Raw genomic sequence first — 15537 nt, forward strand, 5'->3', positions numbered from 1 at the left:
AATGGTTATATATATATATAAGGATGTATGAATATATATGTACAAATATGCACATGCATACACACTGCTGTCACTGCTGACTGCCTTGTTATCCTCAAATGAAGAAAGTGTTTTGGAGAAAAAACATTCTTTGAAAGATGATGTATGGCCCTCTGGAGTGAGCTGTGGAATTGGAAACCAAGATGTGAACTCCAGGCCCAGTTCATTTGCTGTGTGCCCATTTTTACCACTGTATTTTCTGGGTGATGAAATGTACAGAGGTAACATGTAGGGTGCTCTGAAGAATTACAGAACTACTCAGAACAATGGTAAGCAGTCACTTTCATTACCTGCTGTTCCTAAACTAGAGCATGGTTTTATTTAGAGAGATGGATGCCAGCACATCTGCCACATCCATTTACAGCCCTGTGATATCCTGAGGAGCTTGGCAGAACTCTCCTCCTGGTCAAAAGGTGAAGGTGGCACATCCAGTGACATGTTCTGACTTGCTCAGTGCTGTGACTGACATGCCTGAATGTTAGGTGACAACTTAATGTGCAATAACAGAAAACACTAATGTAGGAAAGGATGGATCAGGGAATTTATTCTTGCTTCTTATTGCATAAATGTTAGAAAAGCTGGTTTAGCATTCTTGTTCTTGCTGTCAGAAATTATAGGGAAGACTTAAGAATTCATTCATCAACGTTGTAACTTCCTTAAGTCCCTACACTTCACATTATAGCTGATGAAATATTTTGAAGTGAAATGTAAAATTCTGGTGGCGTGACAACACACATTTAAAAATTTAAAAGACATGCAGAACATTCCCAAGCTGGAGGATGTTTGTTCTAATTAGATCAGCAAAACCTTTGTCATGCTAAATAGCCAGAAGAGCAGTGCTCACTTGGTGGAGGGTGGGAGGTAGACAGTAACTCTCTTCCAGTTTTGGAATCTCTCTGAAGTGTAGATGGAGCTCTCGGTGTACTGCTGACAGCCGATGGTTGGGGGGACACACTCCTCTGTCACCAGGTGCCAGTCCCTCCCGTTGTTTAGGGAGTACTGCAGGTGGACACTGTGGGAATTGCTGTAGGGCTTGCTGCAACCCATGCTCAGCTCAAACTGCAAGAATGTGGAGGCTGACACGTGGAAGTCCCAAGTCTCAGCATAACGAGGTTTTCCTGAGCAAAGAGAGAAAAACCACAAATACAACAATAACAACAAATATGACAATAACAACAAATACAATAATAACAACAAATACAAAAATAACAACAAATATAATAACAGCAACAGATACAACAATAACAACAAAGTGTACCTTCGGCATATGCTTTCAATACTGTCATTCAAATTTGTTACCTCTATCTCCACCTTTTTCCAGCCTTCTTTTCCCTACAGATTTCTAAATACCTGGATTTGTCTATACCTCCCATCTTGTAAAACTCAATCTTTATGTAATTTATAAAACAGACTCATACAAAATGTAGTAATGTTTGATGACACATACCAATGTTTTCACTGAACATTAGAGCTGTATCCATAGACAGGCAGTCAATGTCTACTTGACCTCCTTGTATTCTGTACCAGCTTGCTTGTAAATCCACAGTTCCATCAAATTTATCCTGGAAGCCGGTCTGAGAGCTGTCATTCATCCCTATGAGCACGTCATCCAGAGCCCACTGAGCTGAATGCTTCCCTACAAAAACCAGAGCAGACAGGTTAGTGGAGTCCCTCTAAGTTGTTTTTAATGCCCATATGCTGTGTTCACTCAGTGAGCAGCGCTCAATCACACAGACTGAGTGCTGTTAAACAAGACTAAAACATTGCTCAAGGATGCACCTGGACACTAGAGCATGTTTCTATTACAGATGAACACAGGTATTTCCCTCTTCATTACTTTAGCTTCAGTGCCTTTGCCATCATATGCTCTCCCTCTGTTTGGTTCCTGAGCCCCTAGATTGGGGATTTTCATTTTATGGGTCACAACCTTCCTGCTATTCCCACAGCTAAATTGGAAAGGCTCTGTCTAGTTCCCAAAATAGCTTTTGTATCAAACTGAATAGCACATGAAGGAAAATGCTGAAGGTTCTGCATATTGATAATATTTAGAGAAGTGCTGTTCTTCCTGGAAATCTCTCTCCTCTTGCTCTCCAGCCTACAGGCATTTCACTTTCATCATCTGCAGCCCATTTCTTTGGCCTTCACTTCAATTCACCTTTCTACTGGCATGCTGAAAAGAACCTCTTATTACACAATTGCTGCCCTCACAGGAGGGAGAGCAAGGAAAGCCTTTACAATAAATTGTGAGCTTGCAGCAATGTGCCAGGACTCTTGCCTTGCCACCAAGAGGAACATGGGTCATGGCTGATAGGGCCACTCTGCACTGAGGAATGGCAGACAGAGGATAGTCCATGATGGAACTAACATCTCTGACCAGAACTGGTTGTCTGGTGTAGGTGCCAGTGTGGAGGGTGATATTTCAACTTCCAGTCATAAAACCTTGTTTATACTGGGAGCCACAGGGCTGATATCAGTGGCCTTAGGAGTGATGACCCTGCAGGGACAGATGTCATCCAGGTGCCACCAAGGCAAGTATAGGGAGCAACAGGCTGGACACTGCACCACTCATCAATGCAAATGATCATCACAGAGTGATGCTCTGTGGTGCACCAGTAATTGCTTAGCAAAGGAACTGTCTTCTTAACTAAATCACATCCCTCTTGTCTTGTCTATTCTCATACCTAGTGAGGACAATTAAGTCCAGCACATACAAGAAAATTTATGAATAAAATCATCCATCAAAATTATAAATGATGTCTAAGAAGCTGCATACCATAATTACCTGAATGTAAGCTATGTGCTTTGCTCCCCAAGGAATTGCTGTTGAAATGTACTTTGTTATATTTCTTAATATTGCCTTATATTTCCTGCAGATCCAGGAGCTGCTTCCTTGTGCAAAGGTAAGACTTAATCAGGACCCTTTTAGTAGTGGTAATAAGTCCCCATGTGAGGTGGGAGCTCTCACAGTGGCTGTAGGAATCAGTCAGCACCAGGGTTTAACCTTCAGGTGAGGATGTGGGAAGGGGCTGAGAGGTTTTGCAGGGGCAGGGGACCTGGGCTCTGGGACACTAGAAATGGTGGGAGCAGGGGGTCCTGTTCTGGAATGTAGAGATATTAAAATAGTGAGTTGGAAGCCACCAGGTAGGCAGATTCAAGGCTAAGTTATGCCTGCACTTCCAAAACAGAGAAAAAAATGAGACAGTGTAAGCCATTTGGCATCCCAGGTCACTCTATACTCAGGTAAAAACTTTGATCTTATTTAGGCTTTATTAAAATGTAATTTTTTTTCCTCCTCCTCTGTCACAGACATATTTTCATAAAAATCCTTTCTTTAGAATTTTTCCTTCTGGGAAGCTGAGGCCCCAGAAAAAGAATGTAAACAATGGTTATCTGCTGCTGTGGAATGCAACAGGTGCACCTGTGATTGGCCCATGTTGGATGTGTACAATTAAGGGCCAATCAAAGATCGAGCTCTCTCTGGGACAGAATCAGAGAGAGCTCCTTTATAATTCATTCCTTTTCTATTCTTAGCTTAGCTAGCATTCTGAGAATTTTTCCTTCTATTTCTTTTAGCATAGTAATAATGTAATATATATCATAAAATAATAAATCAAGCCTTCTGAACATGAGGTCAAGATTCTCGTCTCTCTCTTCACCCTGAAAAACCCTTGCAAGCCCTGTAACACTCCTCCCTCCTGCCATCTCAGCATCTTTGATTTAAATTTAGCTCTTAAACAATTTTACTCTTAAGCCCACTCATCAGTTTGGTGCTATAAAAGAAAATCATGGCCATAGTGTGACTCAGGAAAGCCCAAATATGCTCTTACAACATCCAACTGTTCAAAATACTGTGTTTTTCCTGAGCTGAGGTTTCTACCCAACACGTCTACACTGAGTAGCCCTGACATGTGGGATGTGTAGAGCTGCTCAATGAGTTTTTGGGCTGTCCCTGCTTACCATGCTGTGGCTGCCACCAGCGGAAGGCGGTGGCAGGGGTCTTGGCCTCCCGGGGTAGGTCAATGGAGACCACCTGGGGCTCCAGGTACGACATGAAGTCCAGCTCCCGCAGCAAGCTCCAGGTGATGCCGTTGTCATTTGTGTACTGAACAACCAGTCCTGCATTTAAAACGAGCAAGAGCAGTGAGTGAGACTGTGCAGAGCAAAGAGGGAGGGAGCAGCTCACCCTGTGCCCTGGAGCTGCCAACTCCCACCCAGCGCCCAGGCATGTGACATGTGCCCCACCCTTTGTGCAACTCCTGGCCCAGGAGATTTCTGTCCACAAATTCTTACTGCAAAGGCCTCAGGTTTCTCTGGTTGAGATGGCCCCCGAGGTATTAGAATGGCTTTTTTTTCCCAGCCCCACACCGGAAGAAGAAGTTGAGATTTGTCACTTCTGCTTTTCAAGACTGTTTATTTTCTCTTATCTCATACACTCTTTCTCTGACCAGCTGAGATCTGTCCAGCAGGTTGGGTTATGGCACAGTGACTGTCCTTGGGGTGGTGTTAACTTTTTATACTAAGAACTATGTGTACTTTATTTACAATTATTTTTCCAGTATCTATCACCTATGTTAGACAGTCTGTCTTTATTCTAAACCAATCAAAAAGTGTCACCATCCCAGCAGATGACAGAGGAGAAGAAGAAGGAGAAGAAGGACAGGACACACCCAGATTCCTCCATCTTGCTTCTTGAATCCCCATTCTAAAACCCCAAAATTCTACTTTTTCACCTTGTGACAAATTAACTATCATTCTACTCAAACTCTTGTGGCTTGTAACTCTTCACACAAAGTTGGTAATTGTTTCCATGGGTTAAAATCGAAGGCACAGTTGTCTTTGACTCCATACAAGGTCTCTGAGCCCCTGCCAGGGTTTTGAATCACCCAGGGCAGCCAGAGAAATGTCCTGGGTCCCGACACAAAGGTGACCTGGGTCACCAGCTGCCACATGCCATCTTCACTGTTTTCACCAAACTCTAAGGATCAAATCTTTTACACCCTCAGGGAAACTAATGATCATACCACAGAAATGATAGGAATAATGTGATTTTCTTAAACATAGTATTTATTTCATGTTGGGTATCCTTGCACTTTATGTGAAAGATTAAGTTATAATTCTGATAGCTGGGATTACAATCCTCCTGCTATGTATGCAAGCTCACAGCATCCTTGGAAATTAATTATCACAATATTTAGAAAATTTAAGATAGTCTTTGTATCATGCATACAGTATGGCACATACTAGGACAAAACAGAAGCCCAGCAGAGCTCATCAAAAGGGGTAATACAAGAAAGAAGCATCTGTGTATATTTCTTCTCTTAAGACTCTTTTATATTGATGCATGCTCCAAGACAACAGATTTTTTTTGGTATCTTATTTGGTGTCTCATTTGGAGCAAATGAGTGGACAATCAAACCCTTGGTGTAATCTGTGCTGCAAAATGACAGCTTTCCTCAGGGAGTGAGTCAATGTAAATGCCAATTACCAGGAAACAATCCACTGATGTTAAATACTTTATACTGAGAGGAAAATTAAATTTTCTCATCTCTCATGTCAGTGGTCTGACTTCATGCAACTAGACCACTTTACATGGGAATCTGCTCCCAGAATGCTAATCCTTCCCAAACACAAGCATCAGTCCTCCACCACAGTAATTTTAAGCATGTGGATCAAATAAGAGGGGAGGCATCTGGGAGAAATTAATTTATTCAGACTAAATAAATTTTCAGCTGCAACTTTATCATCTTGTGTTTTGGGTAAAACATGCATAAGTTTGTTTTGGAAGGCAATTTTTTATTAGACCCACTGGTGTAGTTGAGAAGATGAACAAGTTCTCAGGTACACAATTCTACTTCAGGTCAGAAATGGAGTTTGCCCACTTTATCCCGAACTTGAATTTCATTCCTTTTATTTCAGACCTTATGAAAAGTCCTGTGGACTTGTAAATTTATCTGTTTTCCAACACTATAAAGTAGTTTAATACAAGCTACTACAGCTTGCTTTGTAAATGTTGTCTTTCTTAGACCATCACAGCTCCCACAGTTACTCCTACAGATGGATCACCAGTAGGTTTGGTGTAACTAATTATAACTAGAAAAGTCCATCAAAAGTAAATAACTTTCTTCAACATTTATGAAAACTGAGGAGGCAATTGATTTATATGAAAAAAAAAATCTTCTTGATTTTGTAAATGCAAAAACACTGCAGAAGATGCAAAATGTAAAAGGCTTATAATAAAGAAAAGGGGCTTTACCTTCATTCCTGGCTCTTGGTCTATTGCAGGAGTTACCAACACTCTTGCTTCCAAGTTGTACATAAAATTGAACTAGCCTTTTAAAAAAACACAGAATAAAAAAGAAATGTAATCATCTTCTGATAGCACAAGATCAGTCAGGATAATTTGCACCTCTTAGCTAATGGCATTTTCAGTTAGGTCCCTATTCCAGGATTATTGATAAAGCAGTATTTCCAGAGAAAGCAAACATGGGCATGGTAAATGCTGAAAGACCCAAGACAGAAGAAAGTGATGTGGTTTATTAATCTTGTGCCTAATAAATGTGTTTCAGAGTGAGTGTGAGAAGTTAGCAGTTCCATCTCCCACAAAAGTTGCAAAATCTCCATAGCAGGCAAAGCTGTTCCTTACATCAGATCTTACCTTGGCCTATTGTAACCAGAAATTAGGGAAAGATTTAAAATACAGCATTAGGTTGTAATAAAATTATTATATCCTCCTTAATCAGCAATCCTTTTTATATCCTTAAATTCTTGATGTAAACAGTTTTCAGTGTAGTGAGTTCACTGAACATTTTGTGAAGCAAACCCTTTAATTTTGAACCTATACGTTATGATTTCATTGAATATTCTCTTGTTCTCACATCATGAAGTGGTGAAGAAAAATGTTCCTGAGCTGCTTTTCTTGCAACCTGCCCTGTGCTTTTATCACTTCCCTACCTTCTCTTGTTCCTTTCTACTGTAAACCATGGCAACTACTGCATCTGAGTCTCTGCATGAACACATTTCCATGTCTTCAATTTTTCCCAAAACTATTTTCAGCAACCCCTCTAATGCCACAAAACTCCTTGAGACAGGATTGCTGGTTTAACTGACAGAACTCTGGATTAGTCTGGAGCATCCCTGTTTAGCAATATTTGAATTAAGTACTATTCCATCCCTGTGCTCCAAAATATTGTTAGGTTGGTTTTTTTTCCGCCCAATCTGCAGTAATGCCATGGTATCCCTGCTGAGATTGTGTTTATTGTTATGACTCTGTGGTTTTAGAGTAGTTTACATTTTCTCCTAGATACACACTATTGTGCTATATATAAACAACAATTAATGTCAATTAATGTCCTGCTGCTCACTCCCCAGATTTCACTGCATGTCTCAGGCATTCTAGGTCATAACTAAGGAAAAGAGCATTGAGATGACTCAGAATGCCATCACCCCCTAATCTACACATTCTTCACAGGTTGTTTCCATTGCACACCAAAAACAGCACCTGAGCAGAGCAGAGAAACTGGACTCAACCCCATGATGGGATTTTGTGTGCTGAAAGTTGGCAATGCCATTCTTCTCATTGCTTCCTGGCCAAGTTTTAAATTAGGATGGTAGAAAATCAGGCCTCATTAATTCTCTTGACACAGATAAAGTCTTTATTTAAAACATAAATTTTGAGGTGCATTTTTGCCATGCAAATAATTCTCTGCAAGGACAACTCTTTTTGCTTTAGAGGATTTTGTTCTAATTTGCAGTAATTATGGTAAGACCACAGACAAGCTACATCACTACAGCCAGAGCCAATAAAATGCAGACAGGACTCCAATTTCCCTTACCCACTGTTACATGCACAATATCATAATCCTCCTCTAAATCCGGATTCTAAATCCAGCTGCATTCCAGTTCTGTTACCAAAATCTGTGTCTATTGTTTGAAATGTTTTGTATACCCATAGGGTCTAGGACAAGGCAGAATATCCTCATCAATCTCATTGCTAAGATAACCCCACAGACAGCTCTAGACAGTCAGGCTCACAGTACCATTCCATTTAGCCAGGTAAATTCTATTTGTTTGCTGCAGCTCTGTTGTTGGAGACAGTGTTCAGGCAGTAAAACTCTAGACAGAAGCATCAGAGGTGAAGAGATTTACATTCCTGTGAAAAATTCTTTTATTCTTGCCAAATGTGAAGATCATTACAAAGCAAAACCAAAGAGCAAAAAACCCTTTCTGCAGAAGGGTGAATCAGCCCATCTGATCTCCAAGTGTCTGACCCAGAACAGCTCCCTGGGATGGTTGCACAATCATTACCAATGGAGGCTGTAAAGCAGATGGGAGCCAAGTCAGCTAACAAGCCAGATGTCACCACTTGGAAAAAATATTTGTTTATTCCATGGTTTTTATCTAGATGCCAGGTAGGCACTGTGTGCAAAATACTCCCACTGAACAGATAGTTAAGGGTGTCATAAGGGACAGGACATCAAAATGGGAGGCAGCAGCTCATCAGCAACCAAAATGCATCTATGTATCATACTGTCAGTCAGAAGGGTGGGAATACTGCAGTGAAATTGTGAAATTGTGCCCTTGGTGTGTTGGGGCATGCAAGAGGGAAGGAATGGAGAGACTCCAGAGGGTTTCTGAAGTGTAGGGCAAAAAAAATTGTCTGGGTGAAATGAACTTTGACACTTACAGCTCTTTTAGTGCTATGCGACATTCTCCCAATATCTGGGGAAAAAATGGTGTAGTCAATCATATGAAGGAATAAGGAGGCAATAGGACAAACAAAGCTAAGATTACAAGACCACTTATTGTATATACTAAAATTTGAGTAGTTTTTTATGGTCATTGGCTCCCAGCACAAGCTTTAGTTTGAAATGCTTTTAGTGTGACACCTGGGTGTGGCAGTGCCCTGTTGGGCTGCTCCCCTGAGCAGCATCCCACACCTCAGGCAGGCAAATCTCAACCCCATGGACCATGCTGTGCTGGGGAGAGAAGGGAAAAAGGGAAAAGGGCCTTTGTACTTAAAAAAAAAAAAAAAAAAGAATAAAAAATCTGCATATTCCTTACATAAAATTTACACTTCACATTCAAAAAGCTGTAACTGATGATATGGAACATGCATAGGTAGATCTGCAGGAATTCAGAATGAAAATAAAAATTTAGTGTCCTGTAATATTTGTCAATTTTTCTATCAGGCTCTTCCATGCATGATTTAACAAAACAAGATCTTAAATGGTCTGGGAAAACACTATTAACCTTAAAAATAAGCAGCTTAAAAATCTACTGCAGGAGTTTCAGCCTTCCTATTCACAACCCTCAATCCACGTATCTAACAGTATGTCTTTCAAGGCATGTTTTCCTGCTGTTTACTCAGTCACCAAAACCCCCAGTCAAAAAACCCTTGCAAAAATAAAAGATAACTGTGCAGGGGCTAAGATGATCCCTAATAAGATAACTGAATTCTATGCAAGGCATTACTGAATGCAAAAAGTAATACCAAAATGGGAAAAGTACTTCCCTTTAATCTCCCCTTTCAAGTGACATTAATTTTAACTCCAATAATGAAAAAATTTTCTAGGCTGAGAAATTATTTTCTTTTTAGTGTATAGGCCTTTCAGTTAACCCTTCACACTCTCACAAACTTCATGTACCTTTAGAAAAAAAGACACAGTTAATATTCCAGATGGCCTCAAACATTTAAGCGGGATGCATCTGTTCAGAGCAAGGTGTCTGTAGCTGAATGTCTGAGTTATACACGACCAAACTCAGGCTGTCTTACAGTTAATGAAAGAAAGAAATAAATAGGTGTTTGCAGAAGACAAACTGCTAGCTGCTCTTTTAGGATGAGTTGTGTTGCCCTTTTGAAGCAGCCATTCTCTCCTCTGAACACAAAAGCAGCCTGGGGTAATTGCTGTAGCCTAAAAAGTTCATGTTCTGGTCAAGCAGCATCAGGTGGCTACTACCTTTGAGCACACAATGAAGAAGGCAAAAAATCCATGTTAGTCCCATTTGTGTATGAGACGACCACTATGTTCTGTCTAGCAAACAGCCCAGGGATGTGGCTTCCAGCTTGAATTGTTCAAGGGAGTTAAGCTGCTCACTGTGATGCTTACAAAAAAATAAAATGCTGTTTTATTTTGACATAACAATCATTTCCAGCAGGAGAGCAGCTCACACTGTGAGTACATGGTCAGAAGAGAGATTGTAGTTGCTCTTACCAAGTGTTTCTCTGGCCATTTATGTTTTTGGGACAGATTTAAGAGACAAAATAACCATATTCTTGTGCAAAACAGAGGCAGTGGTATATTAAAAACATCAAGAAAGAGCATTGCTCAGAATTTTAAAATGTCTTTTGGCTTTTAAAATGGTTCAAACTTTGCAAAAATGGAAAGCTATAAATAGGAATATCTGGCATTAAAAGTGGTTTCAAAGTAATTGTAAAACTAAAGGGAATACTTGGCATTACAAAAGATTTCTTCATGAAAGAAGGAATAACTCAAAAATAGAGTTTTGAATGCAGACTTCTTGAGGAAGTAGTCTAGACTACTTCCATTATATTGCTTCCCAGGATGAATAAAAGTATTTGAAGACAGTGGAATAGAAGTGCTCACATCTTCCCAGAGTTCCAGGGCAAACGTGTACTTGTACAAAGCATATTTGTCAAACAATTAATTAGTTTAATCAACAAGTAATTTACATAATTATATAACTATGACATGCATTTGTCAGACATGCAGGGGACAGAAGGAAGGTGGCTGGTGCAGCGCTGTGCAGTACCAGGGAGCAGCTGAGGACTTCCCCAGAGCAGCAGCCCCCACACTGTCCTACAGAGCCCTGCTTGCCTGAGCTGGAGTGATCACAGTAACCTCTGGCCAGCCTGTGCTGAGTGATCCCACAAATTCAATTATGGAGCAAATCACGGCATTATTACTCTCAGAGCAGTATTTGTCAGAAGAAGTATCTTTTATTAAGCTAACTGCCAAAATTGTAGAGTGCTCAAGGTTTCAGGTGCCTAATCTCTCATGAGACTGGACATAGCTGCAGCAAACTCCAAGCTAAATAGTGGTTACAATTAACAGCCCTTTGTTCATCCTAATTACATTAATCAGCTAGGCAATTTGAGAGAAGAGGATAATTGCTACCAATGTAGCAGGATTCAGTGGCAGCAGGGAAAGAGGTGAAGGCTTGTTAGCCTCTTGGCTATGCAGAAACAATTCACATTCCATTCCTTTGCACTTCTGACAAGTGGAGTAATTCACAACATCTGGCAAGCTAGCAACAGCTCCTTGCTATGCCATCCTCATGCCTGCAATTCAACACAGTCAGAGGAAAAGGAGCTTTTCTCCCCAGCTATGGGCAGAGTCTTAGCTTTTGTGCATTCTCAAGATCCTGTCTTCTGCCTTAGGATACAATGCAAACTATCTTCTCAGAAAGATAGTGAGTTAATATTTTATTTTATGCTGCTGTTCCAATGTCTCTAACCTAAGTATTATCTTTCAAAAAGAGGAAGTCGTACACCAGAATGAACAAAAAAGTATTTTTTTTCTATCTTTCAGAGTTCTTGTACAGATTATGACTACCATAAAAAAACATTTCCCACCTTCTCATATCCACACTTGCAACTGGGCAGAACAGAGAACATGAATACACAGGTAATTTTGAGAAGCAGCACTGACCTGATATTTGTGGTGTCCAGGGGAACAGTCCTCGCCTCCCTTTTGCCAGGTCCATTGAAGTACAGAGATTTTCCATCGCTGAGCACACCACAGCCTGTCCCAACCTGACCTCCTGTTATCTTGTACCAGAGAGGGCTTAGCTTCCTCTCAAACCTGTCGAACATCTCACTGTGATTAGGCACATTAGACACACACGTTCCATGTGATGCTTCAAGAAAAAAAGAAAAAAAAAAGGAGATGCTTTGGTGAAACTGTGTTGGACAGAGTAAGGGTCAGATACAGTGCACTGGCACATGGTTCTGTTGCATCTATGTGTGACAAAGCACCAGTCTTTTCTAAGAAAATACCCTGATGACTGGATTGTACCTTTTTAAACCCACTTTACAAATTTCTGTAGGAAGAATAAGCCCTATTCCTCTAAAGTCTAAGATGGCTTATTTCACTAGGTAAAAAACAGCCAAGCTTTATGTTGATAAGGGATTTTTTGCAAACAGAAAAATATTATCCTTCTATTTAATTTTAAACAAATTGAACAAAAGATGTTAGCTTATTGCTTTGTTGGTTGAGGGTTGAAAAGACTGCAGTGTGCAACCGGTTGAGTCAATCTTTTTTTTCACAGGGTTTGCATTTTGGATTTTTTTCCTATTTCAGCATAAAAGCCCCTGAAACCACAAGTGAGCAGAATTTTCCACAGAAGGGCCTGTCAGAACATATGTTCCCTCCTGGTCCCATGCCATCTGATGGCCAGGGGACTCAAAAATGGCAACAATTCTTTTGAAGATGATCCAAAGGCTTTTAAGCAGACTTTTCAGTTTATAATATTTTATTTTGTTTTCTCTTTTATTGCTAGTCCCTTCCCATTCATACAGATGGTGATATTCAAAGATTGTGCTTGCCAGGAACATCAACGGCGTCCGCTGCCTTCAGCCGCTCTGCTTTGCCTGTGCCGAATTTAATTTAACAAAACAAGAAAGATTCCTCTTGGCAGCCCATGCAATATATGTCATCGTATATTTTTCCGGAATATCGGAGAGGAAAAGCAAGCTGTCAGTTCACAGGTATAACTCAGCCAGTGCTGGCTGCAATGCCCCTGAGGGGGGCTGTGCTACCTGTGTAGCCCAGGTCGCAGAAGCAGACCCCCGAGACGCAGTCGCCGTGGCCACTGCAGTAGCTGGGGCAGGGCTCCGAGATGTAGACGCCATCCAGGCCGAAGGGAGGCACACTCTTGTGGGAGCTGCTCTCCTGGATCCAGCGGAATCGCGTCTTGCTGCAGAGAAAAAAAAACAACAGCACTGCTACGCTGGGGAAGATGAAATGGGAAAGCCTTATGAATATGATTGCCTGGCAAAAGATTTTGAGAATATGGAAACCATAAGTGAGATTGAAATGAAAGCAAGATTTGAGATACCAAGCCTTTCTCTGGCCCATATCCATCAGTGAGAGGCAAAGAACAAATACATGGTTTTATCAACAACAGTGAATGATTAACGTAACTCTGAAGATGCTTTTTACTACTCAGTCCAACCTGAAGTGCTAATTGCATATCAAAATTCCTGAACTTCATTTCAGTTACTGAACAACTGGAAAACAATAGTATAGCCAGCTGAAAGTCATCCCCTTTTGATTAGACAATACCCTCTGCTTGCAGACAGGTCCAAGTGTCAGAGCAGACCCTACTAGCATAGCAGAAGGGGCCCAAAGAGTAGTTTTTAGGGTTTAAAATGTAATACAGTATAGTAATGCAATGATTCTTATAGGCTGTATGTAAATGCTATAGGACTTGTACTAAATTAACTAGTGAAAAATAGAATATTCATCACAGAAGAAGATTTATAGTGTTGTAACGAGAACTTCATCCTCTTTTACTTTTTCATCCTCTCTCTTTTCCTCTTGCTCTCTCTCACTTTCTCTCTCTCTTTCAAACTCTTTGGAGCTCCTCTTGGAACCCTGCTCCAAGCAGGGCCCTGCACTCAATTCCATGACCTGGCTTCAGAGATCTCTCACCTCCATCTGTCCCAACCATCCTACCCACCCTCGCTCCTATTGCTGCTCCTGGCTTCAATAGCTGCTGCTCCTTCCATGAGATTAAAAGGACCTTTTCCCAAAACAGCCATTTGCAAATAGGATGCTTGGATTTCTGTCATGCTGCATTTGTGCAACATTGCTTAAGGATATTTCTTTCAGACTTTTTGGCTGCATTTTGACTCCCTGTGTTTCTCTGGCCCATATCCATCAGTGAGAAGCAAAGAACAAATACGTGGTTTTATCAACAACAGTGAATGATTAACGTGACTTTGAAGATGCTTTTTACTAATCAATCCAGCCTGAAGTGCTAATTACATCCCAAAATCCCTGAACTTCATTTCTTAGAGTATTTTTGAAAGGAGCTCTGTGATGGCAGCAATGCAGAGTTTATGACAGGATTGTGCACTTTTGAGTAAAAAACATTTACGTTATTTGGATACAAGAAAAAAAGCCACTCTCTAAACAGAAGTAACAAGTCTGACTCATCAATCTCAAAGTCAAACATCCTGACAGTGAGATGGAGATGCAGTAGACCTGGTAAAACACGGATGAAGGAACAAAAATATCACTAAGAACTTGTCTAAGGCTGCTGAGCTGACACAGCTGGCCCAGAGACATATGATTGACAGTCCATCAGTTCATACTCTAAAAGTCTAGTCCCAAATTTTAATGACAGGGTTTTCTGACATATTCCTTCTTGGAGTGCCTGCAGATTCCTCCATTGAGTGGGGATACAATAACTAAAGGTTAATCTTTGAGACTGAGCAAAAAATTTGCCCACAGTCATTATATGGGTGAGTAACATCAATCTCTACTAAATAATAATTTTTGCTTTGATATTGTTGCTTTGACACAATTGCTTTGATACAGTTGCTTCAATGTTGCTTCATAGAGCACTATATTATAATAGTTGTTATGGCTCCAATACTGTGTAGTAAATAATTCTGATTAAGATCTTCTTGTCTAATTGTTACCATAATAAATCATAAATAAACATGTTTATATAAATATATCTAGTTTGCCATCCTTAATCCTGAAGGACAACCTTGTGTAAAGGTTAATTTACACCTGTATAACCATTTAGACATAAACCACTGACAAAGTCCAGGGCTAAGATTGGATCCAGCTGCACCCAGGTTCCCCTCTGAGAAGGAGTTAAGAAAGCAGTGGGATTCTTTCTTGACCTCATGACTCAGTGGGAGGGCTTCCTTAATAAACTTCATCAGAAGATCCTACTCTACCCACAAATCTGACTCACTGCATAGGAAGTTTGTTGAAGAAAAAATATTTTGGTAATTAATTTCCAGTCTTTAACTTTTACGATACTGATCATGTTACATGAGCTCCAGAGAGGGGAATGGATTTAAAATCTCTTTGCCAATATAATGGGTTAACTAATATCCTCCTTGCTGCTCTGCCTAAAAAATAATAAACCTATTGCTTTTTCTTTTTTTGCTGTGCACTGGGATTTGGTAGATCATGCTCATGCTTGGTAGCAAATAATGAAATGGGATGCTCTCTGGTTAACCCATGAACCATGATTTCCTAAGTGGCCCACAACAAACTCAGGTCTCAACATGCCAAAACACTCATTGCAGTCACAATACTTACATTTTCAATGTATTAGCATGAGCTTCTTATTCCTGATCACATTACTGCACATAATGCCAAACAGATTGCTGCTATTGATTCTGCCCTGCTTGTTTTGGGTAAATCAAATCAGCTGGTGTCAGATCTGTGCAACTTGGCACCTGCTTTTATTGGCTAATTACTGAAGAAAAGACAAACTTGTTATGGTACATAC

General features: G+C 40.4%; 1 protein-coding gene across 2 annotated transcripts in view; it reads right to left on the minus strand.

Moving 5' to 3' along the window:
* The window catches only part of RELN (reelin), a 284897-nt gene that overhangs the window by 53217 nt on the left and 216143 nt on the right, over window positions 1–15537 (minus strand). For both annotated transcript variants that reach the window (XM_059471986.1, XM_059471987.1), the window contains exons 29-34: window positions 12818–12975; window positions 11709–11916; window positions 6293–6369; window positions 3997–4155; window positions 1487–1675; window positions 884–1157 (exon numbers count right to left, since the gene is read on the minus strand). In XM_059471986.1, coding sequence (XP_059327969.1) covers window positions 884–1157; window positions 1487–1675; window positions 3997–4155; window positions 6293–6369; window positions 11709–11916; window positions 12818–12975 — 1065 coding nt within the window. The remainder of the gene's footprint in view (window positions 1–883; window positions 1158–1486; window positions 1676–3996; window positions 4156–6292; window positions 6370–11708; window positions 11917–12817; window positions 12976–15537) is intronic.

This window comes from Ammospiza nelsoni, chromosome 5, assembly GCF_027579445.1.
Source record: "Ammospiza nelsoni isolate bAmmNel1 chromosome 5, bAmmNel1.pri, whole genome shotgun sequence".
Lineage (NCBI taxonomy): Eukaryota > Metazoa > Chordata > Aves > Passeriformes > Passerellidae > Ammospiza > Ammospiza nelsoni.